Source organism: Nestor notabilis, unplaced genomic scaffold (genome assembly GCF_000696875.1).
Source record: "Nestor notabilis isolate BGI_N333 unplaced genomic scaffold, ASM69687v1 scaffold13003, whole genome shotgun sequence".
NCBI classification, from domain to species: domain Eukaryota; kingdom Metazoa; phylum Chordata; class Aves; order Psittaciformes; family Psittacidae; genus Nestor; species Nestor notabilis.
Window position 1 is genome coordinate 19351 of NW_009922540.1, and position 25636 is coordinate 44986.

General features: G+C 39.2%; 1 protein-coding gene across 1 annotated transcript in view; it reads left to right on the forward strand.

Annotated features, from left to right (window-relative positions):
• The window catches only part of CPED1 (cadherin-like and PC-esterase domain containing 1), a gene marked incomplete at both ends in the record, with an annotated part of 45056 nt that overhangs the window by 13845 nt on the left and 5575 nt on the right, over positions 1-25636 (forward strand). The window contains 8 exon segments of the mRNA XM_010011671.1: positions 536-692; positions 2848-3016; positions 15367-15500; positions 16886-16958; positions 18577-18744; positions 19950-20054; positions 20955-21124; positions 22763-22819. Of these exon segments, the coding sequence (XP_010009973.1) occupies positions 536-692; positions 2848-3016; positions 15367-15500; positions 16886-16958; positions 18577-18744; positions 19950-20054; positions 20955-21124; positions 22763-22819 (1033 nt within the window).

Sequence of the window (25636 nt, forward strand, 5' to 3'; positions counted from 1 at the left end):
CGTCTGGTGGCAGAACTAAACCTCCCATAGATTTCAGTAGCTACAAAATGTAGCCTTTAAACAGTGAACTTAGAAACAAGGACGTGTGGTTATTTACTGAGCTGTGTGTGATTACAGTGGCAAAGCCCCTTGGTCCTTAGGCAAATAAATTTCTTATCCCCATTAGTTGTAATTGGACCTACTTGAAAAACAAAGTTTTGGTATTCTATAATGAGAAATAAAGGATTTCTACGTAGAAGAAGGGGGAATGGAACATTTTATTTCTGCAGCACTCATGCACTCACCTATAATGTAGGAGTTGCAGCCAAGCTTCTGGGCTTGCAGCTGGAAGGGCATGCTTGGTGGGTGTAAAGCTCTCTTCTAGCAGATCCAAAAAGGATTATATTCTCAGCATTTCTTATTTTACATTTTTGGCTGATGCTGGTGCCTCCTCTTTACCTATTGTGTTCACACATTTTATCCTTGACAGTAGGAGTCAACTGCTGCTTTCAAGGCTCTGCTGACTTTCTTTCTCATCTTCTCCGTGTTTTTTCAGATCTGCAGCTCCCTGTTGTCACCCCAGAGTGTTCTGGCCAGCTTGGGATGTCAAGGGCCAGCGCCGCAAGCAACGTGTCCCAGGGCAGCAAAAGCACTGACAAGACACATGGTTCCCATCTAAGGTACTAGTAGAAGCAGAGCGGGAGTGCATAGCTGTAAGCTAATGATGCCCCACCAGCAGAAACCCCAAGTGCTGCATCCTGCAGTTATTTGGGAGTCAGGGACACAGAATGTAGCAACAGAGGAGACCACAGCAGATGGAGCACTTGGATGTATTGCATAGCTTATACTTGCATAATGTTTGTTTCTGTATTAGCCAAACTTGCACATGGTTTGTGTGTGACCAGCTAAGTGTTAAGGGCATTGAAACACCTAGGCAGATAAATACAGACTCAGAGACATCCCTGACTGTTTAGGTCTCATGGTGGCTGAGCTGTTTCCTGCTCCCATTCTTGCCTTGCCCCTACCACAGACATACACATGCAGTCATTTGCACAGAGACCCTCTCAGTGAAGAACCAGGAAGTTATTGGTTGGAGAACTGGCTGTCCAAGTGCTGTTTCCTATGTTACAGTATCTCAAAAATTTTATGTTGTGAGGCCCTACCATTCTGCAGAGGGGAGAAGAAGGTCTCTTTAAGATGATATTATTAGACTCCCTTAACAGCAAAATTGAGGTCTGAGAAGGCCGTATATTGCCAAAGATTACACAGAAATGGGAGACCTGTCTTTTACCAGTAACCATTCTCAAAGACCTGTAATTTGTATAGTCATCTTCTCATTGCATTTGCTATGGATAGATTGATACTTGGAGATTTTCACAGTCAGAACAATAACCACATTTGGATTAGGCCTAAGTATAGCTCAGATTTCCCCAAGTAACAAGCTGTGACTGATTTCTTTTTGTGTGGACTATGGGAGCTTGTAGACCAGCATCTGGAGAGCCATGTCACTTCCAAGACAAAGTTAGTTTTCACAGTTCTTTTTTGTTTAGCTTATTTATTATGGGGTTATTCCTTGGTGTTATAGTCTTTCATAATATTTGGAATGATAGTTTGTGACTTTCATTAGGAAAAACATGTAGTAACACATATTTCTGTCTATTTATTACATTGAAGAAAGTTTTAACAATAGTGCAATCTTTCTGTAGGTTTTTTTTCATTTTGGTCCAAGTCCCATCCCCCATCCCCCCCGTCCCCTGAATTTCCTGTAAATCAGTTTTCAATCTGTTTTAAATGGACTTCTGTTGTTTAAGCTGCTTGGATTTCTTTAATGTTTTTACCTTCACTCTGAATGTCCTAGGTTGTCTTGCAACAACTGCAATTTGCCCACAATGCATTTATCCATATATACTCTCAAACATAACTCATAGAATCATAGAATCATAGAATGGTTTGAGTTGGAAAGGACCTTAAGATCATCTAGTTCCAACCCCCCTGCCATGGGCAGGGACATCTCTCACTAAACCATGTCACCCAAGGCTCTGTCCAACCTGGCCTTGGACACTGCCAGGGACGGAGCATTCACCACTTCCTTGGGCAACCCATTCCAGTGCCTCAGCACACTCACTGTAAAGAACTTCTTCCTTATATCTAACCTAAACTTCTCCTGCTTAAGCTTGAACCCATTACCCCTTGTCCTACTACTACAGTCTCTAATGAAGAGTCCCTCCCCAGCATCCTTGTAGGCCCCCTTCAGATACTGGAAGGCTGCTATGAGGTCTCCACACAGCTTTCTCTTCTCCAGCCTGAACAGCCCCAATTTTCTCAGCCTGTCTTCATACGGGAGGTGCTTCAGCCCTCTTACCATCCTCATGGCCCTCCTCTGGACTTGCTTCAGCATCTCCATGTCCTTTTTATGTTGAGGACACCAGAACTGTACACAGTACTCCAAGTGAGGTCTCACAAGAGCAGAGTAGAGGGGCAGGATCACCTCCTTTGACCTGCTGGTCATGCTCCTTTTGGTGCAGCCCAGGATATGGTTGGTTTCTGGGCTGTGAGCGCACACTGAAGCCGGCTCATGTTAAGTTTCTCATCCACCAACACTCCCAGGTCGTTCTCCACAGAACAACTCCGTCCTAACGTAGTTACTTTCTATGTATGGAAAATAGGATTTAAAAATACTGAAAGCATTACTTGATGTAATGCTTTGTTCCAGCCTGCTTGGTTTCATTGACTGTATTGCTTAACTTGGAGGAAAAAAGTCTAATTTCCTATTTCCACTGATTTCACTATTTTACTATATTCTTACAGTTGATTTTCCTCATTTGCAAAAGCACTTCATTAATGCTGTGTATTTTTATTACTTTCCAGGAATCATGTATCAGCTTCACCAGACCACAAGGACATCCTTAAAGCTCAAGACCTTTCTGTCATCATAAAAGCATATGTGCTTGTGACATCCTTAACACCTCTGCGAGCATTCATTCATTCAACCACCACTGTCTGGCATCCACCCAAGAAGAAGCACTTTTCTGTAAAGGTAAAACATTTCATTTTCCATCTTTCAGGCAAATTACTGAGACAGAAAACCAGGTAATACCTTTCTTTTCTTTTACTCCCTCTTTATTTGCAGTCCACAGCTGATAGTGAATAATCTCCTAATGTACAGCTTTCATTTCTCAGAGTGAGTGTGGTTTGTTTCATGAGAAGTTGGGAAGAGCAGGGAAGAGTTGCCCTGGGCAGTGGGGGCCTGTGATTTGCTTTCCTCAGAGCTCATTTTTATTGGTGACATTTGACAGCAGTTGCAAGGTTGGTGTTTTCTCTAAAGCACAGCAGTGGGGGTCCTGTCATGCAGTAACATCTTTTGCCCAGATATTGACAGTGTTGTAAAAAAGGAAAGTAAATATTTAAAATAGTTTGTTTGGATTTCCCTTTTTAGGTGTAGTAAAACAGAATGGAGGAGGGTCAGGGCACTTCTAAATAAGGGAAAGGAAGTATACGATGGAGAGGGTTGACCTCCCATGGTCTCAGTTTTATGAAGAAGGATGTTTCACATGGATTAACTCTGGACATCTGCAAGTGCCTGGAGAGACACCCTCTCCCTCCACATCAAGTTTGTTCAGCAGTTCTATGGATTTCAAAGCATTCCTTCCCATTCCTTTGGTCCTTCAGCAAGGAACTGTGCTTGCAATGCAGCAGCTCTTTGTGAAGGAACTATGGTTCTGCAGCTGCTCCTTTCCTTTTGAAGGAATAAGGTCACGAAGTAGCAGTGATTTCTTGATGTTAAATAGACAATGGGTCTGACGGTGGGTGCACTTTGCCTGTGTAGCTCTCTTGGGGTAGGAGCAATTCTAGGCTTTGGATCAGTCTGAGTGTTGTGATGTCATGGTCAGGACTCTTGATGGTGCAAGCCATTTGGTATGTTCTACTATTTTAGCTCTCTCAAAGTTAAGTGCCTAATGTAAGCTCATTATTTAATTCTAGTTATTGGAGAAACAGACACCCCTGGCAAACAAATCATCCCACCCCAATTAGACACTAATTTTGGAGTGAGATGAGTTTCTCGCTAAGAGTGTCTGATTCCTTCTGTGGGCTATGTCATTCTTAGAGAACATGACAAATTCCAGATTGCCAAAATGAGGTGAGATGAATCTAATTCTCTTTCTTTCCCCCCTCAGAAGCTATGGAAGCCCATGGAGATACCCATTTATTTTTCTCTGTTTGTTAAGATCACTCACTTTCAAACCTTGGGTCTCAGTTTTGTTTTACATTTATTAAAATGGCACAATGTCCAGCAGCATAACTAACGCAGATGAAGTAGGGACTACTTTAAAGGCTAGTAGTCATTAGTAATTGTGATATGACTCTGTAAAATAATCCCCACTGAGTGAAGTCTGCTGAGTGGGGCACCAGCCACCATTTACAGAGCACTTTGGCAGCTGAAGCAGCAATAAAAGTGATAGATAGAAAAAGCGGCACGTCTACAGTAGTTTCAATCTGGTTACTGCTGCTTTGGTGTTGTATCTTCCACAGCTGTGCACAGACTTGTAAAATGGCAAGAAATAAACAAAAAGAAGGCACCATAGAAAGCACATGTGGAGTGATGTATAGACTGAAATGAAGATAAATAAAATGATGGAAAGTGGGGTCCATAAGGCTGTCTCTCAGCATAAACAGTGTGCCCTGTAAAGAACATGGGAGGAGTCAGGGAGTCTTCAGGAGAGGTGGGACACTGAGAATTCATGAAGTGGCCAGGAAGCACCACTGGGAAAATCATAAAGAGGCTTCTTTATGTGCTTGGTGCAGAGACATCAGGCAGGAGATCATCAGTCACTAGACAGCACTTGGGAGAAGGCTTGAATTCAAGCACTGACATCCTTTGAGATTTGATTATATCAAGTTTCTCATCAGCGTCATGGAGCTGTTACTTGTTGCCAGTGGAATTTACAGTGCCAGCAGAGTGATCTGCTCTCCCGCAGTAGCCAGTGGAGCTACGTATGTTTATACCAGCTGAGGAACCCGATCCTAAAAACCTGAAACTCCTAAACTTTCAGTTTCTGCCAACTCTATTGTGTAGGAAGGAAAACTGTTTGTTATGTTGCCAAGCTCCAACCTGTCAATAGTCAGTAAAGACTGAAAGTATCTCTAAAGACCTGTTCTTCCACTGACTGACAGAATACCCACTGGTGTCACTGGGGACTGAACATGCCTATAAAGGAGTCTTTGATTGTGAAAGATTCGCTAGTGTTCAGTATGTTTTTCCCCAAAAGCAGCTGACTGTATTTTTTTTTTTAAATGAAAATATGAAAATAATTTTAATCTGCTGCATTGCCATCATGGATGTGCTACTTTCAGTAATGTTGCACAATAATTTGAGACCTCCTCAGTGTATATAAGCCTCTAGTCATCAGATTTTCCTACCAGTATAATTAAACTATTACCAATGAGAAATTCATCCACAATTGTGGTTAACTTGGTTATAGTATGACTATCACAAACTTATGTTAAGTTTAAATTTAATATGATCCCCTGTGTACAACAATCCTTTCTACTTGCTAGAAGTAACCAGAATATGGTATATATGACAGAGAAATTTATAAAAAGACAGGAGATGATAGGCTTACAGATGATTTCAAATGATTAAGAGAAACTGTGTGAAGAAAAAACAGGAGTTTAATGAATTAAATAATACTACCTTCTCCACTGCTTCCTTGTTAGTAAACTATTGTAAATATTTTTACAACTCATATTTACTTATCCTAATCATAGTAGCAAGGCTTCAGAATGACGCCTTCAATAAGCATTGGCCAAATGGCAGTTCAGGAAGAGTTCAAGTGTGTTTTGCTCACCAGCTGCCAGGTTTTCTCTGGATTATACATTTTTTAGTATCTCAGTTCAGAAAGCAAAAGAGGGAATATTCTGAGCAGGCATGAGGATTTTGTGTGTAATCAAGGGGTGGCAAAAGTGCAACTCTAGATTTATGCGCTGCCTGGGAAGATGCAGGAGATACAGGGGAGAGAATGGCTTTCTGCCACATGAATGTTTTGGTGTGAGACTTGTGTAATAACCTAATTTCCTTGAGGAAATTTGGAAACCTTTTATTTAGACCATCTGTGCGTTGAAAAATTAATAATAAAATGGAAGCTTTCTATTTTGCGTATGGTACCAATTAAAGGGTGGGTCTCTGTCAACGTATGCAATAATTCCCTTTGCATTAATCGACATTATGCATATCTATTGAACAGAAGGCTGACCCTGCAATAATTTTCTGTTTTATAGAAGCTGGTGTTCAAAATAGTCATTTATGATTAATTATCTCAAGGTTTAACACACTGTGAAGTGCTCCTTTTGCCCTGCCATTAACCTTTCACAACCTGGTCCCAGTTCTTAATGAAGGGATGTGCTTTTGTGGACTGTAGTGGTGCCATGTCCTGCGTTGCCTTGGAAGGTTCTTCTGTGCTGTTGGCCACCCCTGCTCTGGCCCACTGTCCCCTTGCTAATCCAAAATACACAGTCAGGTGCCTCCTGGATTTGAATTCTTTGACTGGTGCTCTTGCATAATCCTCGATATACTCAGCTGAAACTGTGCTCTTAAGTGATTTTCCACTTGTGCAGTGAAGTAAACATAATTTATTAAAGTAGTTTGCTGTTAAGCTTGCTGTGGTATAAGTCACTATAACTACCGCTGAAATTCTCTCTCTGTGTATTAAGCATTTGGAAACTTGAGTAAAGCGAAATATATTTTTTACTTAACATATATGCAAATAAAACGGGACCCTCGCCTACCCAGGCAGTACATCTTTTAATAAGATGTGGAGGTCTGGCTGAGAGCCGAACACTGTAACAATTAAGTTGCAGTACTGCCCTCAAGTGGCCAGTTTTGATACTACTTCAAGAAATAGCTTTGATACTACTTCAAGTAATAGCCACAGAATGCAAAGATAGCCATCAGAATGCAAACACAGAATCATAGAATCAGCTAGGTCGGAAAAAACATGCTGATAAAGAGCAAAATGCTTAGAAAGAGCTGAAAGGCTCAGGATTTTTTACCTTTATTTTATTTTTGAATTCTGTATGCTTGCTTTGTTACTCAGCAGGATCAAATAAAGAAGAAAATTACCACCAACTCTAAATCTATTAGATTACAAGGTTATTTGGGAATAAAATGAAATTTGTTCTTTAAGTTCTGTAAGAAATTAGTGTATGCATTTCACTGTTCTTGCAAGTAGCAAGAATCAAATCCTACAATGCTCCTCTCCTGAGTGTAACATAAATGCTATCTCTATTTTCTGCCTTTATAGTGTCTAGAGCTCTATCGTTTCTCCTTTCATTGATATAAGAACAAAAGTCTGTCTGGACTGGGGGAGATCAAAGACATGCTTAGTCTGACATTCTGTTTCTGGCAACAGCTGGGCAAGAAAGCATCATGAAACTGTGTGACAAGACAAGCATAAAGTGTGAGTCCCTAGGCAGGCTAGAGCTATTTCTGGTAACCTGCAAGGTTAGGAACACAAAACTGGAAGTGGAATATATATATATTTATGTTTACTAAGCTTCAGTGGACTTTTCTGCCATGCAATTCTTTACTAGAATTTTTAATCCATTAATGCGTTTGGTCTTCCCAACATCTTGCAGCAATGAGACTCCACAGATTATGTGTTGCTCAAGAAAGAATATTTGCTTTAAAACTTTTACCTGATTACTGAATTTCATATCCCTAATTCTTGTCTTAAGAGAAAATAATGAGTAATCCTTCCTTCTTGACCTTTCTCGTGTCCATGCCAATCTGTCATGCAGTGCACAAATAAAGGCAAAATTCTTCCTAGCATTCTTTTCTGGTCTTCTCACTATGAACATCCACGTTTAGCTAGTAAGAGCTCTAGACTGACTATTTTTCATAATGTGAATATGTCACAAGTAAGTCTTTACACTATTATTATCAAGGCCCTTAGCTCTCTGCTTTTCTCCTGGTCCACATATCCTCTTGCTGTACAGTCCAGGCATCTTTGTAAGCACACCCCTCTGTGGATCAAAGCTTTCTCGGACCTACCTCCCATTTTCCTGGTTCTTCTCATCTTTCCCTTTTGCTTTCTAGCTTCCCTTGGTCAAGCTGATCTACTTTTGCTTCTCATAGTGAGCTGGGAAGTGCTTTTAGTAAATCACCTTTACTTTTCCACTAAGAAGTCAATTTTGGATTGGGAAACCACTCCTCAATCTCAGTCAAAGGACCTAATTTAGTGGTTGCTGAAGCTATTAGGTGGCTTTTTGTCTTTAGACTTAGCCTTACTAGCAAGGATCTTTAGATGAAATCTTTCTCAGATGGCCTTTTTTCCTTCATGTAACTAAGTTACAAGTGTTGAGGGATGAGGTTGATTTTTGGGTTTTTTTGGTCCTCAACTATTAAATGACATGTCTTTAAAAATTTTATGTAAAGGAAAAAAATATACATAAATGGGAAATTTACTGTATGAAATAGCTAAATAAACTGTGTTTTTCCCTTTCATCAAGTGTCATAATAAAGCTGCAGAGAAATGGCACATTGTAACAATAAATCGGGGGTGGAATAAACAATTACCTAAAGCTAACACTGTAAACTTGTGACAAATTACTGCACTGTTTTCTCTGTAATGTATTCTAGAATCATTGTTTTGATTATGCGTATGATTTTCTCCCCTTATATGGCTTACAAGTTTTTCTATATACTGTAATTGGTGGAGAGATCTGCCTGTGCTAGCAGGCAATACAGGAAATAGCTCCATCGCAAAATATGTTTTGTTTTATCTAACCTTCTACGTGGAATCATTCTGTATTCTTGCAGACATCTTAGATATTTAGATACCTCTGTACATAGAGATTCTTATTTGTGTGTTAAGGAGTGTTTTTGTATCCGTGGATCACTACTTATAACCAAAAGTATTTGGACTTGGTGAAGAAAACTCGTCAAATATAGATCCAGTAAGAAAAACTAATGTACAAAAATGAACTGAGAGTACAGAACCTATACTGAAAGTTATCAGAGATTGATTGAATTGATTCAAGTGAAAACATCCTCACCTATTTTCAAGGAGAGGCAACTACCTTAGGTCTTTTGAGACTCTGCTGACCCAGATTAGAAGGAAAGCAACAGCTCTGATGCATAGCAGATTATCTGGAGAGGACACCCTTTGTTCCTTCATAAAGGGTACTTTCTTTAAATCAAAGGTTATGCTTTGGCTCCTCAGACATGAACCTTGCTTTCAGGTATGATCCTGGTAACTTCATGTGCCGTCTAGTTTTGAAGGCTACAGCTGGGAACCAGCAAAGTCCTTTGAAAATCTAGTCATACAAATCCTGTTAAGTATGATGTATCAAAGCACAAAATGTAAACCTCAAAATTACACTGAATTACTTGTTAGCCCCAATGGCCTCTTATCTTCTGTCTCCTTGCCCCTTTGGTAAGTTCAGAGCTCAGCTACACCTCCAAAGGTGAGATATAGTTGCAGGAAAAATTGATGAATTCACAGTAAGCAAAACTAGCATAGAAATGGCTAATTAATGATATGTAATTAGCTGGCAAACAGAAATAATGATGCACTTACTATCAATTTCAGTAACAGAACAGGTAAACCGTGATACCAGACACTTCAAAAATGTTAATAAACATTCCACATTTCTAAACATCTTTCTATAAATATCCTCTGAAACACCCACCTGCTCACCCATGTTTACCCAGACCCTCTCTCACAGGCAGCACAGGTTACAAACATCCCCAGCTCTACTGGGATGCAGCTTCTCTTGCATGCCCCTCTCCTTGGATAAGTGGGGGTTCCAGCTCTGTGTATGCCATTTCATACGTACCCACATAGGTCCTGTGCCCATCCTTACACTCTAGTATTCCCTGCAGCCTGGGCAGAAGCTGTGATACCAGTGGGCTGACTTCTGGCAGTGTCTGACCAGGTTTTGACTGCTGCTGTTTCCACCCTAAAATCCCCCTGCCGCAAATTTTCATGCTGCTTTTATCTTATTTCTGAAGCTGACTCCTTTCTTGTTTCAAAAGTCACTTTGTAAATTCCTGGTTACTGTTTAACTTTGCTGATGGTCACTTTCCTCTTTGTCATGATAAGTTTGGGACAAACCTCCTCCCAGGCACACAGGTTTTGTTGTCCATGGGTGGTCTGTGTGAACACTCCTGCGACATATTTCCTACCTGTCTTCAGTGTCTCATTTAGATTCCCTGTACAGTCACTGGAGGAACAGAGCAGTTTTAGATTGCAATTAATGTCACTGTTTTGAGGTGTCTGCCTTAGGATGGCATAACTCATGCTCTTCAAGTGTCTGTGTTCTGCACAAAGTTATAAAAGGAACCTAGACATTTAGCTCGCACGTATATATAAGCAATGTAGTCTTGTGTGGTGGGATTCCTCTATGGATTTTGACACCTGGGTGAATTATCTTCATGTGAGTTGTGCATATGACACTGAACAGAAAGCTAATCAATGCAGTCAGCGAAGGTAGGTGTTTTAAGACTGCCTTATTGCCTTTCCTAAGGTTAGCTGAGGAAAATCTTTCTTGTCTCATCAGGAGGCAAGACTAATCTCAGAAAGATCCCTACAGTTTGGTTTTATACTCTTTCTCAGGGCAATACCCAGCTTGCTGCCCCAGGCTGCCCCAGCATCTCTCTATAGAAATTCATTTGCAGAAAAATTGCCTGAGGAAAATTCTCTCAAGGGAGTTACTATAGTCACCATAGCATTCAGGCCTGCATGTGCCATACTCTCCTTGAGTCCCCATGACTCTGTGCATGAAGCTTTCAAATCAGAATTCCTTTTTCAATTAAATTGTATTTTTTCAGTGTGTCAGGCCTTACACTGGTGTTTCAGTGTATTTTTGAGAAGCCGAAGAGATCCATGTCACTGAGATCATAAACCGTATTTTAATGACTGCAGACTGTAGATGGTGGCTGCCAAAGCGGGTAGAGAAAAAGCATTGTAAAATTAATATTGGGTTAGTGGCTTATCCTAAAGCAAAAGCAGTTATCAGTGAGCAAAAGGTCAATGAGTTAAAATTAATCTCAAGAATATTTCTAGTTCATTCTGCCTTTACAGAAAATGTGTGCTTGATCCACATAATTTGGCTGCATTTACACACTTCTTTCACGGATTACATAAATATGTGGAATGTACCTCCAACTCTATGCATTCAGCATGTGGATGAACTTCTTTCAGCTCCTGAGAAGTCTTGCAATTCTGTATACAATGGTGTCACTGTACATAATGTATGTGCATGTCAGCATTAAGTTTTACAGCCTAGTAAAATTTAATCCCTCTCTTTAAAAATTTGCCATGCAAGAGGTCAGCCTTCTCCCAGACTAACTTCCTGTGATTGCCAAGTTTTTCCAATTCTGTCCTCTTTCTACTATTCAGTGCTGCTTTTAATCATGGTTGATCAATGAGATCGATCCAGTGAGATCGGATCTTGCTGGACAGGTAGTCTGTTTCATCTGAAGGTGAGAGAACCAGTGTCAATGGTGATCATCTGAAGGAACCTTCAACTCAGTGACTTTTGTATATTGCAGCTGAACACAGATATTTATGTATCTTTGTTGGGCACACTCAGAAGAACTGGAGGTTGTTGCAAGCTTTCAGACTTTGTCACCCCTAATCCATATAGTTTACATTTTCCCTATCAGTTGCTGAGATCCTGTTGGATCCGTAGCAGTCAAAAATAACTTGAACTTCTTTAAATAGATTTTTTTTCTTGAACTGGAATTTAACCTGCAGTATGCATCTCTTGTCTCCACTGGTCCTGAACAAGCCTGACCAAATATTTATTTTCACTCACTGGCTAAGAATAAACATTGTCCTAAAACCTGATATCCCTGAATGAGAACCCGTTGAGCGATGTTTCTTTTCTAGTCTGGCTAAGGAGGGCTGTAGCTAAAAGACAGTTCCTTGGAGAAGCCAGTTTTATTTTAATGCCTGTTGTGTTGGAAGCAATTGGCTGTTATAGCCAACAACTCACTACGGGTGCAAATAGGGCAAATCAGCCTATCTTTCATCAGTTCTTCCTAGAAATATATGCATTGCATCTCCTTTTTGTTCAGATGCTTAAGAATTTATTTACAGTGAGGAGAAAATGAATAATGAGGCTTTTTCTGTCCCTTTTGCCTTTCCTTCCAATAATCCCCATTTCTCCTTATAAAATTCTGCAACTTCTTATGTTCCCTGTGCAGCAAAATAACACAGTTTTTCACTTAGCCCCTCAATACCCAGTGCAGATTTAGGAAAACAGAGAAAAGGTGCAAGCCAGTTTAACAGGAATATGGATGGTGTAAAGGATCTGGCAGAGATGCTGGAAATAGTTGTCAAAGTCAGCTGAAGAACCACCATGTAGTTGCCCCTTGGTGAAATAAGTCTTCATTTTAATTTTTTATTTCAAATGAACAGTTTAATTAACTGTTCTTTTGCCTGAACCGGGAACTGAAATGAGATAGTTTCACTCAGAGATTAATCTAAATCAGAAGTGATTTGAAAAACATGTAGCTTCTTGTTCTTAATTGTCGTGCTGCTCTGTGGGAGAAACACAGCTTTGATGATCTTAGACTTTGAGAAACACGCGCTCCCTCTCAGCCTGCTGTGTCAGGCAAATAGAATATGACCCAAGGATCTGGATAATCTCTTTATAAATAGCAGTTCCGGGTGTCTTTTGCCCGTGAGACTCATTTAATAGCAGTACACGTGGAAAACTTTCTGTGGCATAAAAATACAGTGTGATGTCATTCAAGATTTCCACACATCATGCTAATATCCAAAGGGCAGAGTTGAGGCTACATGTGCAACCTTCACTTTGCAACTTCCTGGCAGTCAGAGGTTTAATTTTATGACTTTAGTCATATATACCGTTGTAATTTTTTTCCTATTAACATTTCAAATAGTTTTATCAGAAAGAGGAGAAAATGTCCTAGGCACTGCATACCTTCAGTCCAGATATGTGCATGGGGAACTTCTATTCAGTAAAGCTTGGGAAGGGAACCACTTGTTAGAATGAAAACAGAAGTGTTAAGAACAGGGGAACAGGCAGACCTACTTCCTACCATCCAGTTATTTTCCGGCACAACAGTATGAAGTTGCTGGAACTGAAGAAAGCAGAAAGCAAAGGAGGATCAGTGTTAGTGTTTATTGGAGTACTTCCCATGGCTGGCTGTAGTCAATAATACAGGATTTTTTGAAAAGGAAAAGTGGAAAGTGCTTATTACATTTAACTGCGATACGCTGCTTGAAGAAACTGAAAGCCATTCATCCATGCCAATGCAGACCAGTGTGCTTGGCAGTATTCATGCTCACAAGGGGAGGCTCCAGGACTGTCTAGAAAATTCTGTGGACTAAACTGCCCAGAAGTATGTTGTAAAATCTGGTGTCAGCACAGTGAACACATCATAACACATCACCAGTAACTAGCAGTATACCCCAGAGAACCCTACTGGGTCCATTCATGTTCAACACCTCTGTTAAATGTTTAGATGATGGGACAGAGTATACCCTTTAATGACACAAAGCTAGGAGGAGTGGCTGGTACACCAGAGGGTTGTGCTGCCATCCAGAGTGACCTCAACAGGCTGCAGAAATGGTCCAACAGGAACCTTATGAAGTTTAACAAGGGGAAGTGTAAAGTTCAGCACCTGAGAAGGAACAGCCCCAGGCACCAGTACCTGCTGGAGGCCAACCATCTTGGAGAGCAGCTCTGTGGAAAAGGACTTAGGGGTCTTGGTGGACACCAGGTTGAACAGCATTCTGCCCTTGTGGCACACCTGGAGTATGGTGTCCAGTTCTGGACTCTCTGCAGAGAGTCCAGAGGAGGGCCACTAAGTTGATTAAGGGACTGGAGCATTCCTTATATGAGGAAAGGCTGGAGAAGTTTCATAGTTGCTCAGGGGCATCTCACCAGTGTTTATGAAGTAAGGCTGTAACGAAGGGCACAAATTGAAACACATCATGTTTCTTCTGAACATCAGGAAATGCTTTTTCACTTTGAGAGTGACTGAGCACTGGCACAGGTTGCCCAGAGTGGTTGTGGAGTCTTCATCCTTGGAGGTATTCAAAAGACGTCTGGACACAGTCCTGGACAACGTGTTGTAGATGACCCTGCTTGATCACGGGGAAGGTCAAAATGACCTCCAGAGGGCCCTTCCAGCCTCAATCCTTCCCTGGTTCTGTAATTCTGTGATCATGCTTTAGAGCCAAAATACCACATTAAACCTTGTTGTGGACTTGCTAAAGGCAAGGCTTGGTTAACACATCTACCGTGGCTTCTTGTTCATGACTGCAGTAGTCAAAGGCAGCTAGAGAGATGCCAACCATATCAGACCCCAGTGGAGTTGTCTACTGAAGCAGCATGCTTCCATCTTGTTATCCCCGTGGGACGTATGTAAATGGGTAATAGAAAATATATAATGGCATTTCTAAGTCCATTTAGTAGAGAAATTCTTGGAAGTAATCAGATATTTTTCTTTTCTGAATATCAATACAGAACATGTTCTATGTGTACTTCTTGTGCTTTGTCTTTGAAGATAGTACTTTTTTACTATATAAAAGTATCTGTTTAGTAATATAGTACTACTAAATTATCTAATAGTTTTACATAGTTGAGAGACTAATTGTGTTCTGTGCTGTGTGATAACTCTAATGGAAATAGTTTAAAGGAAGCCCCTTTTTTAGCACAAAGGACTCTGATGCAGCAAAACCTGCCTGTGTCCCACTCTTCACTGGGGCTCTGTGTTGCTCCTGTTGTTTACTTCAGTCCTATGTGAAGTAATGAGATGAGTGAATTCACATGAATGATGAAAACAGCTGAGGACAGTGTTGTGCAGGCCAGTGAATGTACTACTGGGAAGATTCATGAGTCCAGAAACCTCAGGATGTGCAAGAGTTCAGTCAAAACACAGGCTGCAGTGACTGATTGTTTTTTTTCAACATCTTTCTTCTGTATTCCATATAAAGCTTGTTAACCTGGGGTAAGGATTTGTAGTCAAGGTGAAGTGGGATAGCCCTTGGTGTGGTACGTTAGCAGGAGAAAAAGCTTTTACTTTGAGTGTGCTGTTACCTACTGCTGAAGAAATAAGTGTTTGTGGTTTCCATTGCTTACAACCAGTGAGAGCAAAAGGTTTTATCAAAGTAAGCTTAGTGTGTGAACAATATTTTTTAAAACCATTAATGCAGAATTTATTTGTGATATGCTTATTTTTAAACAAGGAGTAATTCTTTACTAGTATGCAGTGTGGAGCTTTTCATGCCACTCTACTGTGCAAATGAATAAGATCTGAAGCTGACATTCTAAAGCAATTTTTACTTCTACCAGCCTTTTAATGCATGATTTACTGTAAATGTTCAAAAATATATGTAATATTTTTCACAGCTGCAAAGGTTTTTTGAGATATTCTTCAAAAGCAGTTCTCCCCAACAAGCCTTCAACAACATGAAGGAAGCTATAAGCAAACTTCTACTTATAACTGAGGTCTTCAGTGAATCATCTGCCTCAGGACCAAATCAGTAAGTGACTTGCAGTGGTCATTGCTATGCTATTGTCGAGATAGCTCCTTAGAACAGAATAAAAATTGTAGAGGATACACGACTCCTAAAATGAAAAATTCCCCTCTATTTCATACTTCCTTTTAAGGTGATGATATGCTGCATATAAGGAGTAAAACTCTTCAATATCCATAGTGCTTAAAGTTCGTGAAAAGATTATGATGAATACTTACGACCAGACACTGTGTCTTGATGAGGTGTTTCAGGCAGCACAAATGAACAGAAATCACTCACGATGGGGCTAGTTCTAACATATATAAAGCTGTATTTCCCTTCAGTGACCCTTCTGTCATATGTCAAATATTTAACGTTAGAGCAGTCCAGACGATTCAGAGCTGGCTGTGTCAGGCAATCTGAACAAGAGACACTTTAGAATACTTTATGAAATGTACTGTAGTAAATATACCTAATCAGCAACAGTCACATTTCTGTGGGTTTTAAATCACTATAATCACTTCTATCAGTGTTACAGTTCTTACACATAAATCAACTTCTATTATGTAATATTTTTGTTAATTAAAATGAATATTTGTTATATATATATGTTATGTCACATCCCTGACATTTTAATGATAAATATGAAATAAGTTACTACTAATAAAATTTACATGTTTTATAAAGCTATTTGAGAACCCAGGTGTTTTAGTAGCAGTAATATAAAGCTCATTATTTGACTTATGCAAGTTGGAAATAAAGCTTACATTGTGAGCGGAGAAGGTAGAGAGGACGGAGGGAGCGTAACAGGGATGGAGCTAGTTTGACAATGGCCCAAACTCTAACATATTTTACCAATTGGATGGATATCTCTGGTTTGTGTAGACCAAGACTTGCTTAGAGCTCCTGGCCCATGCCTTCAAATAAACCCATAGCTGCAGCTCAACTCTTTGGCTCCAGCGAGCCCAGAGAGTTTCACCATCTATTGCCCAGATGTCTTCAGAGCTTTTGCAGAAGCTGATTCTCATCAAAAGGCAGCGTAGTTCATCTCCCTCACTGGTTTAAAAGTCAACATGTAATTACACTTTAATATAGCACTGTTTTCATTAGCTCACAATCTGACTCCGTCTATCTTTAATACTTCTGGCTTTTCTTAGAAGTTTTATTTAGTCTGTATTAGATGCTGTCTCTTGACCTATGTGTGTATGTTCTTGTGTGTGCTCTCTGGATCTGTGTGTGGATGTCATTGTAGCATATATAGGACCATGGTCTAGTGGTGGACTTGGCAGCGTTAGGTTACTGTTTGAAGTTGATGATCATAAAGATCTTTTCCAACTTAAATGGTTATATGATTCTCTATTTCACGAGTACCTAACTTCACTGAATCTGATTCCTTTTATACTGTATTTCAGATGCAGCCAATGTTTTCAAATGCTAACCTTTGACATTGGATTCGGCACCTCCATATACCCAGTGGTTCTTAAGGTGAGAAAATTGTGCAAGTTATTTCTTGACCCAAAAAAACTTACTCCGAAAAGAAACATCAGGGAACCCTCTTTGACAGGTACCCTGAAATCTTGGAGAAATGTACAAATACAGCAATACTAATTTTGCCTAAAAGTGGGGAGTTGCTGTGGCAGAAACCAGTTTGTAAGGGAAATAGTTCCTGTGATGAAGTTTGTCACACTACTGAAGTTTCCATTTTAGCATTAAGGGACTATCACCCCAACTATCTGTGAAATAAAATCCATAGGAAGCATTGCATGAATGTAGAGACAGGTATTATCTCTGCCAGAACAGACATGAAGGGAAAAAGTTAAAATACCACAACTGGCTTTTAATAAAAATGTAAGTTCTCAATGAATTGAATTGTACTTCTCCAGCTCATGACTGTTTTGACCTCCACTGTGCTGCTTTCTTCCTGCATGGTCCTCAGGGCCTTCAAAACCAGAGAAATAAGACCTGGGCACAAACTCCCTGTGCCAGTTTTGTACCACTCCTACCTCAGAGCAGCCGGGGCAGAAACAGAAGTTGTACTGCTTTCCAGCTGTTTCTCATTGCGCCTGTATATACTCACAAATATGTATAGACCTGCGTATATAAAATCTTTGTCCATAAGTATAAAACACAAAGCAAATAAAAATAATTTAAAAAAAGTAGATATATCCTAGGAATTACAAGAGAACACTTCAAAAATGCATCTTCAGCAAAAATCTGCTCAGGTTTCTAGTAACAACAGTGCACTCAGTCTCTCCATCCTTCACAAAAACAAAGATCCTCTAAACACAATGAAAGAATGTTCATATGAGAGAAAGTTTGTACAAGTTGTTAAAAAATCCATGAAGACAATATCCTTCATTAGTCTGACAAGACTTGTTTAGCTATTATAAGAAATGTGACATGTTATTAACTGTATAACAGGCTGTAAAAAAAATTCTGCCAGGAGTTGCTTAAAAAACTAAACATACAACATAATGTTTACCTGCCTGTATAGCAGTCTCAACCATCAGCCATGATCCATAAAGGTACAGCCAATCAGCCAATCAGTTTAATAGTTTCTTATGAAAATGCAAATTAGTCTAAAAAAACCAAGTTGATAATTACTATGATTTTTGACTTTGAATAATATCCTTTGGAAACCGTATTATGCACACATCTCATGCAGCTTGAAGTTACACGGTTTTATGTTTTTATGTTAAAATACTAATTTATTCGTATTTTATAAGCATGAGTTTATTCATTTGTGTTTACATATTGTAAAACTTATACTTTCATTTGTCACAACTCCTAAACACCAGAGTTTTGCAAGAGTTGTTAAGCTGACTTTTTTCTTAATTTTTAACTAAATTTCAAATCAAGCACATGAAAAAAAAGCTATTACATGAGAATGCAATATTACACTCTATCCACAGGAGGTCAGCAAACATTGTGATGTGTAGTTACGATGGAAAATGTGGCACAGAATTTGTTATATTATAATCCTGTCTGGTTTATTAGTATTATGACCTGTTGTTTTAATACATAGTTACAGTTTGGAATATGCGGTTATGAGAACACTGGACTTGATATTCAGACTATAAGTTCTTACCTTGTTTTCCAACAGGTGCATGAAAACTTTGACTTTCAAGGTGAGGATGAATCAAATATTCAGGACCAAACTTTGAAAGAATTGCTTTTTGAAGACACTTTTAATTTTCTCCTATCTAATGAATCCTCAACAACCAGTTTCATAGAAGCTTTACAAAAAATATATGGATCAGCTCTGAGTAAGGTAGTTCATTCCACCTTTTGCTTATTATTAACTATTTGAAAATATTTAATTCTAAATTATGTATGGCTTTCTGAAATTTTGGTGCCAACTTATAAAATGAAGGATTTATATAATCAAAGCTACCTGTTACTGAATTTTGGTGAGGCACTGGAATGGGTTGCCCAAGGAAGTTGTGAATGCTCCATCCCTGGCAGTGTTCAAGGCCAGGCTGGATGGAGTCTTGGGTGACATAGTTTAGTGTGTGGTGTCCCTGCTCATGGCAGGAGGGTTGGAACTAGATGATCTTAAGGTCCTTTCCAACCCTAACTATTCTATGATTCTATGATTTTATATTGAACAATCACATTTTGTTTTAATAAAGATTCATCTCTCAAATAGTCATTCCCCAAAGTACAATATTTTAAAGACAGATTTTAAATATTTTAAAGATACTTTAACAAAGTAATTTCTCCACCATTTTTAAATGGTCTTTTTAAATATACAGGTTTGTGTCTTAGTCAATTCTAGGATTGTCTGAGTTAGTCAATTCTAATTCAGACAAGGAGGTTCATGAGCATCAGAATTCACTTGTTTTCTACTACTCTGTGTCTTACTCTGAATGAAAGGTCCAGTTACATTTTTTTGCATTTATAAGACCTGCATAAAGTTTGTATTACTACTGAAAACTATTTCCAACAAGGGGGGGTCTCCTGTAGCATATTTCTCTCAGACTAGTCACTTTTAAGGGTGCATTTCTGAGGAACCCCCTGCTTGCAAGATTTACAGGGCCTAAATTAGCCATGTGACTTCTGCCTCTCAGATAGGTGTGGCTAAAACAGGATCATGGGTGCTAAATTTATGACAGGATAAAGTAGGAAGCTGCAGACACGTGCACATGTATGATATGATAACCTAAGTCTGCATTCTATAGGAGACCAGACCACATTTCAGTGTCCACTTCATTGTCTATATTTTATGCAGTCTCTTCTCCTGGTAGTTTCTATGGGTACTTTTCTACACAAAGCTAATGCACAGTCTGCTTTATTCTAGACTGAGAAATGGGAAAAGCTATCAAAGAGCTGGCTTGGACATGACTTTGGATAAGGTTAGGGCAAGTTGAGAGCTGCTATAACTTGTTCCTTTGATCACCAAAAAGATTGGGGTCTAAAGAAAGCACATTGCTTTCCATGTGATTTGACCAGAATGTGCTGCCATTTCCTTCATAGGATGGAACTTACCACAGAGAAGATGAGCAATGTTTGTCTTTAGAAGAGATAAATTCAATGATTACTTTCATAAAGGAGATGAAGAGTCTTGGACAATTTGAGCTGGTAAAATGTTAAGGGTTTTGTTTTATTGGATACATATTTTTTGTAAATCTCTTAATATTTCTCTTTCATTACCATTCATTGCTGTCTCTGGCACATGTATAAGGCTGGATGGACAGGGAAGCAGGAGATAGAGGTTATGCTGATTTTATTTCGGAGGATTTTTGGAATTTAAATTAAAATAGATAAATAAAACTGATAATTTGAGTAGAGGATTCCTTGAAAAGGACAGCTAAAGCAGAAACAGAGACCAGAAAATAGAATGAAAAGAAAAGGATGAACATTATGTAAATTACTAATGAGTTGGTAAGAAAATAGAATGGTAATGGAGAAAAGTGGGTGTGAATGGAAGAACTGGAGACAATACAGCACCGAGATCATGACCAGAGAATAGATGAAGAAGTGGCAAAAAAAGAAAGTGTAATATGTAATATGTCATCTTCTTCATACTTCAGGAGAATTCTTTTTTGGTGAAGAATAGAGATGGAGGAATAACAGTCATTGTCTCTGAATAGTCATGGCAGTTATTGAGGGAAATGATGAGTATTAGAGAAATAAAAGATCTGCAACTGGATCTATTGCTTGGAAAGTTTGCATGATATTAGGATTTCTTCTAGACCTCCTGGATGAGTATCAGGGTTGGAGACTGATGAGACTTTCTGAAGAGGGATTGAGTTGAATAGATCTGGAAGTCAGACCAGAAGCAAAGGTGTGAGACCTGCATGTCAGTAGTAGTAATCCTGACTTGCAAGACTGAGCAAGACAATCACTTTCTACACATGTGGGAAAGAGCACTAATATATAGCTGTCCGTATGCTATATACTTCGTCATCTGATCGTTTCTCTCTTCGTTACATTTTACAAATATAATGTGTAGTCTCTAATCAGTGTCTCTCTTCTCAGCTTTTCCCTTCTGCTGCGCCCCAGATTCAAACTTTACTGCACGACATTTATCACATGGTGGACCCAATGAGACAACTTGGTTCAGTCCTGACAGTGCATTGGTTGATTTCCAGTTTACTTGAACAATTCCAGTCCATGACTAAAGAGGCACAAACAAATCCTTCAGAAGGGTAAGATAGCTATAATATGACATGTTGAGGGTAGTTTTTCAAATTATATTAACTGCAGCAGATCCAGTGAACATCATAAAACTTAATCCTTTAGTAGATGTAGGTGGGTTTACAGCACAGGTCTATCATCTCATCCTGGAGCAGTGTCAGGCATTCTGGCATTAGAGATGTAGTTAGGTTTCTATATAGGACAGGTTTTTTTCTTTGCTTCTTTTTTTTAATACAGACAATTCTGGATTAAAAAAAAAGAAATAATTTGAGCTACAGTAGATTTATTTTTCTAAGAAATATGAATTATTTCTTAGAAATAGGTGGGTTGTTTATGAACAACTGTTAACTCAAAATTAGGAATGCTTACCAGGATTGAGTGTCTTTTAATTTATTCACCAATTAAAAGCAAAACTGTAAAGAAAATACAAAATTTCAGGTGAAGATTTTTTCAGAAGGGACCAATAATTTTAGGTGGCTCTAAATTTTCTGTAAAACAAGTGTGTTCCATTCCAGTGAGTCTAAAGTTAAACGTACAAATGACATCATTTTGTACATTTTGCTTGGAGAACACCATAGTGACTATAAAAGGCATCTGTAAGATTTCTTAAGTTTTAATTTTGTTCCTCGTTGAACTGGGTGTGGTTTTCAGCAAGTCAGTAGTCATCTGTATCTCTGTTTGCTTAGCTATAAAGTGGAGCTTATACTTTACCACCATGCTAGGTAACTGTTTATTGGTGTTTTGAAAATACATAGTTCCATGAATGTGCTAAGTATTATTGTTGCTGCTGCCAGCCACTCCATGAAAACTAACTCAAAGATGCAGCTGTTTGCATTCATGTGTAAGCCCTTGCCCTTTTGCCAAAATATTTAGGTTTGCATATCAAAGCATACCAGCCTTTAGCAGCTTTCTGTTCTAATCTAAGCGGTGCCACTCACTCACTTTGAGCAAGCCCCTTGGCCTCTTTTTTTTCTTTAAGCTGAACATTATTGTGTATGTATAAATATGTAGAAGTACCATGACCTTTCTCCAGGGCATAGGCCAATCTGCTTCTTTGCACTGTATTTTTCTGCTAATAGTGCCATTCTGTCCATTCACTGTATAAAAGAACATGTGCTTTGACATTGCAAAATCATAATCTTCCACTCCCATAGCTACATGCATGTGATGGTGAAGCATATGTCAGATATGCGTGTAATTATACTTAATTGCAAGGAAGAAAGAGCTTAGTAAAGTTTACTCCCCATGTAGCTCAGGTGTGCATTCTCTCTAAGCTTTGATTAAGTTTTTTTTGAGATTCCCAGATTTGATGAGTTTGTGTATCAGAACAATTTTCCTGAATTTCTTCAGTTAGGGCCAGGGTGTTTTGTTGATTCATCTAGCAGTTCTTATTTCTCTGACTATGCAAAATTGGTATTTCTATTTACAAAATCCAGTGATTTGCACAGCTGACTTTCAAGCAGACAAGATACTTATGGGAAAAGTAATGACTTCTGACTTGGGTCTTGTACAGTTACTCTCTTCACTGATCATGAGTATACAGGATGAAGAAAGGATTTAAAGGTCTAATTTTCTTAACCCATTTCATCTACATGACTAGTATTGAAACCTTAAATGGCATTAGTGATCTCTCTGAATTCCTTCCACAGGAGAAGCAAGAACTCTAGAAACTCATCTCAATCTATAATGAAATGGTTACAGCCTAGGTAAGAATGACCATCTCAGATGTATTGGTATAACATACGACAAAGTTATTTGAATGTGAGGAAGTGGTACTACCTAACGTGCACTGAAATCAGTTTTCTGCATTGTTCACACACTGTTTTTTAGCTTTGCACTGTTTCAACTTGTGACTAAGATGTACATCAGTACTGTCTTTTAGAATAGGGACTATGAAGTATTGTGGCAAGTACGTTTGGCTGTGTCAGACAGCAGGGTAGCATGGTAGGATCAGATTAGTGAGAAAAGCCAACCCCTCTGTATCTGCAGACGGCAGAGCCTAAGCAGGTCAATGAAGTTGCAAATGCTTTTATGAAATCAAATAATGTATTTGGAAAAGTGTTACTAGCTTCCTCTATGCAAGCCCCAAGTAGAAGCAGCAGCCCTGAAACTGAATTTGGTTTGAAAATAATTTCTTGGAGTTTAACCTGGTCATGCTCATCACCTGGGCAGTTTGAGAAACAAAAACATGGTTTGGCCTGTGGTGCAGAGAAAGACAACAGCAAGGAAGTCTGGATAAGATTGCTGATCTGCAATGGGGGGAATGAGAGAAAGGGAAGGAGGAAAGGAGAGAGACAGCTGGGATTAAGTACCAGAAAACCAATCACATTCTTCAGTCTGCACTTTTGTATTTCTCTTTGGAAGATCAGCACAAGATACTTCATTCAGTGAACCAAATGCCCTCATGGAAACTCTGTGACTGAGGCCATCCAACCACTCTACAAAACAGAGCTCACACTGCGGGTTAATCAAACAGAAAAATATTGCTAGTGATCATGTCTCACAAAATTACCTCCTGTGGCTTCTCATTTTCAAGAGACCTACAAAACATTATCTAAAGAAATAAAATTCTTAACTCCGCTGAATACTGAAATAAAAATTTTTTCTTTATGACCCATTTAAAATTGCACCGTCCACAAGTAACGCATCCGCTGGAGACCACAAAAGTGACTACATTTTTTCTTTTTTTATCTACCTTTTGAAAGATCCTCATGTAGATTCACAAGCATGTACTCACCTAGGGTACCTGACATACAGTCATTAGTTTCATTAGCGATAATAGGCAATGTGCATGTCTGTGCTTTATAGCTCCTCCAAGGTACTAAATAAATAAGAGGCCACTCATAAAGATGAAGGTTCCTTCTTGGGTAACAGTGTGTAAAGGAAAGGACTCTGCAGAGTCCAGGATCTCAGCTGCTTCCTGAGGAAGAGTTTCATAACTGCATCATTCCTCAGTCTGCTGACTGCAAGGAGGTTGGACAAAGGAGTACTTGATGGTGCTGATTATTAAAAAGCCCAGACTTCAGCAGAGATAAATCGTGAATAATTTAGGTTGGAAAGGACCTTTAAGATATTGAGTCCAACCGTTAACCTAGCACTGCCACATCCACCACTAAAGTAAGTGCCACATCTACACATCTTTTAAATACCTCCAGGGATGGTGACTCAACCACTTCCCTGGGCATCCTGTTCCAGTGCTTGACAACCCTTTTGGTGAAGAAATTTTTCTTAATATCCAATCTAAACCTCCTCTAGTTCAACTTGAGATTGTTTCCTCTTCTCCTATAACTTGTTACCTGGGAGAAGAGACCAACAACCACCTCACTACAACTTCCTCTCGGGTAGCTGTAGAGATTGATAAGGTCTCCCGAGTCTCCTTTTCTCCAGGTTAAATAATCCCAGTTCCCTCAGCTGCTGCTCATAAAACTTGTTATCCAGACCCTTCATGAGCTTCACCGCACTTCTCTGAATATGCTTCAGCACCTCTATGTCTTTCTTGTAGTGATGGCCACAAAACTGAACACAGGGTTTGAGGTGCAGCCTTACAAGTGCCGAGTACAGGGGGACAAAACTTCCCTAGTCCTACTGGCCACACTGTAACCTGAGGATCTTTCTGTAAATACAATAATCTGAGTATCTAGCTGTAATAGTATTTTTAAACATTATAATTTGATACGCTGCTGTAATTAGATAGAGTTATTATACGTCTCTTAATGTTGTCTGGTAATAATTGTATAATTGTAATCTCCTTATGAGTTGACACATTGGGTCATGCCATTCGTTTGGGAGGCAGGACCTTGCAATATGGTGGCTGCCACAGTCCTGAGGTGTCCTCTGGCTAAACTGGCATTTCATAGAATGAAAACATCTTGTTTTCACCTTAAAATAGGGTTTGGGACTGGGCAATCAAAAAGGAACAGCAGGGAGAAAACATATTTGGCGAGTGTTAGCCATTGCCTCTTTGGCAAGCAGAAAGAGGGGTGTAAAATTAGGGTTATAACTTGGAAAAAACCCCCTCTCTAATAGATTATTAAGTTTCTCCTTTTAAGTAGGTCATGAATGTGCATGAAATTAGGGCAGTGTCTAGGTATTGTAAGCTCAGAATGACATTTTCGTGCACACACAGAGACACAAGGATCTTGTCCTAGCTGCTTCTTTCCTTATTGAAATAATGCACAAATCTCTTTTATTATTGGACAGTTTACCTTTTACCATGATTTACCTCAAAAATGCTTTCAGCAGCTCCTGTTGAAACATTAGTGATGGCTGATTGTACAGAACAATATTGCCTCCTCATTCCTTGGCACAAACAGTGACTTTGTGTCTTTAAAAATCCAAAATGAATGGCAGTGGTGTCTGGGAAGAAGCTGCTTTATGACAACTTCTACAGCAAACACTGAGAGGAAAACATCTGAAAGCTTCAAGAAATACTAATGGACCTCTGGAAAGGTCTTACCAGCCAGAGGTCCAGCAGATGGATTGGAGAGAAGCCTATTCTTGTAGGCCCCCTTCAGATACTGGAA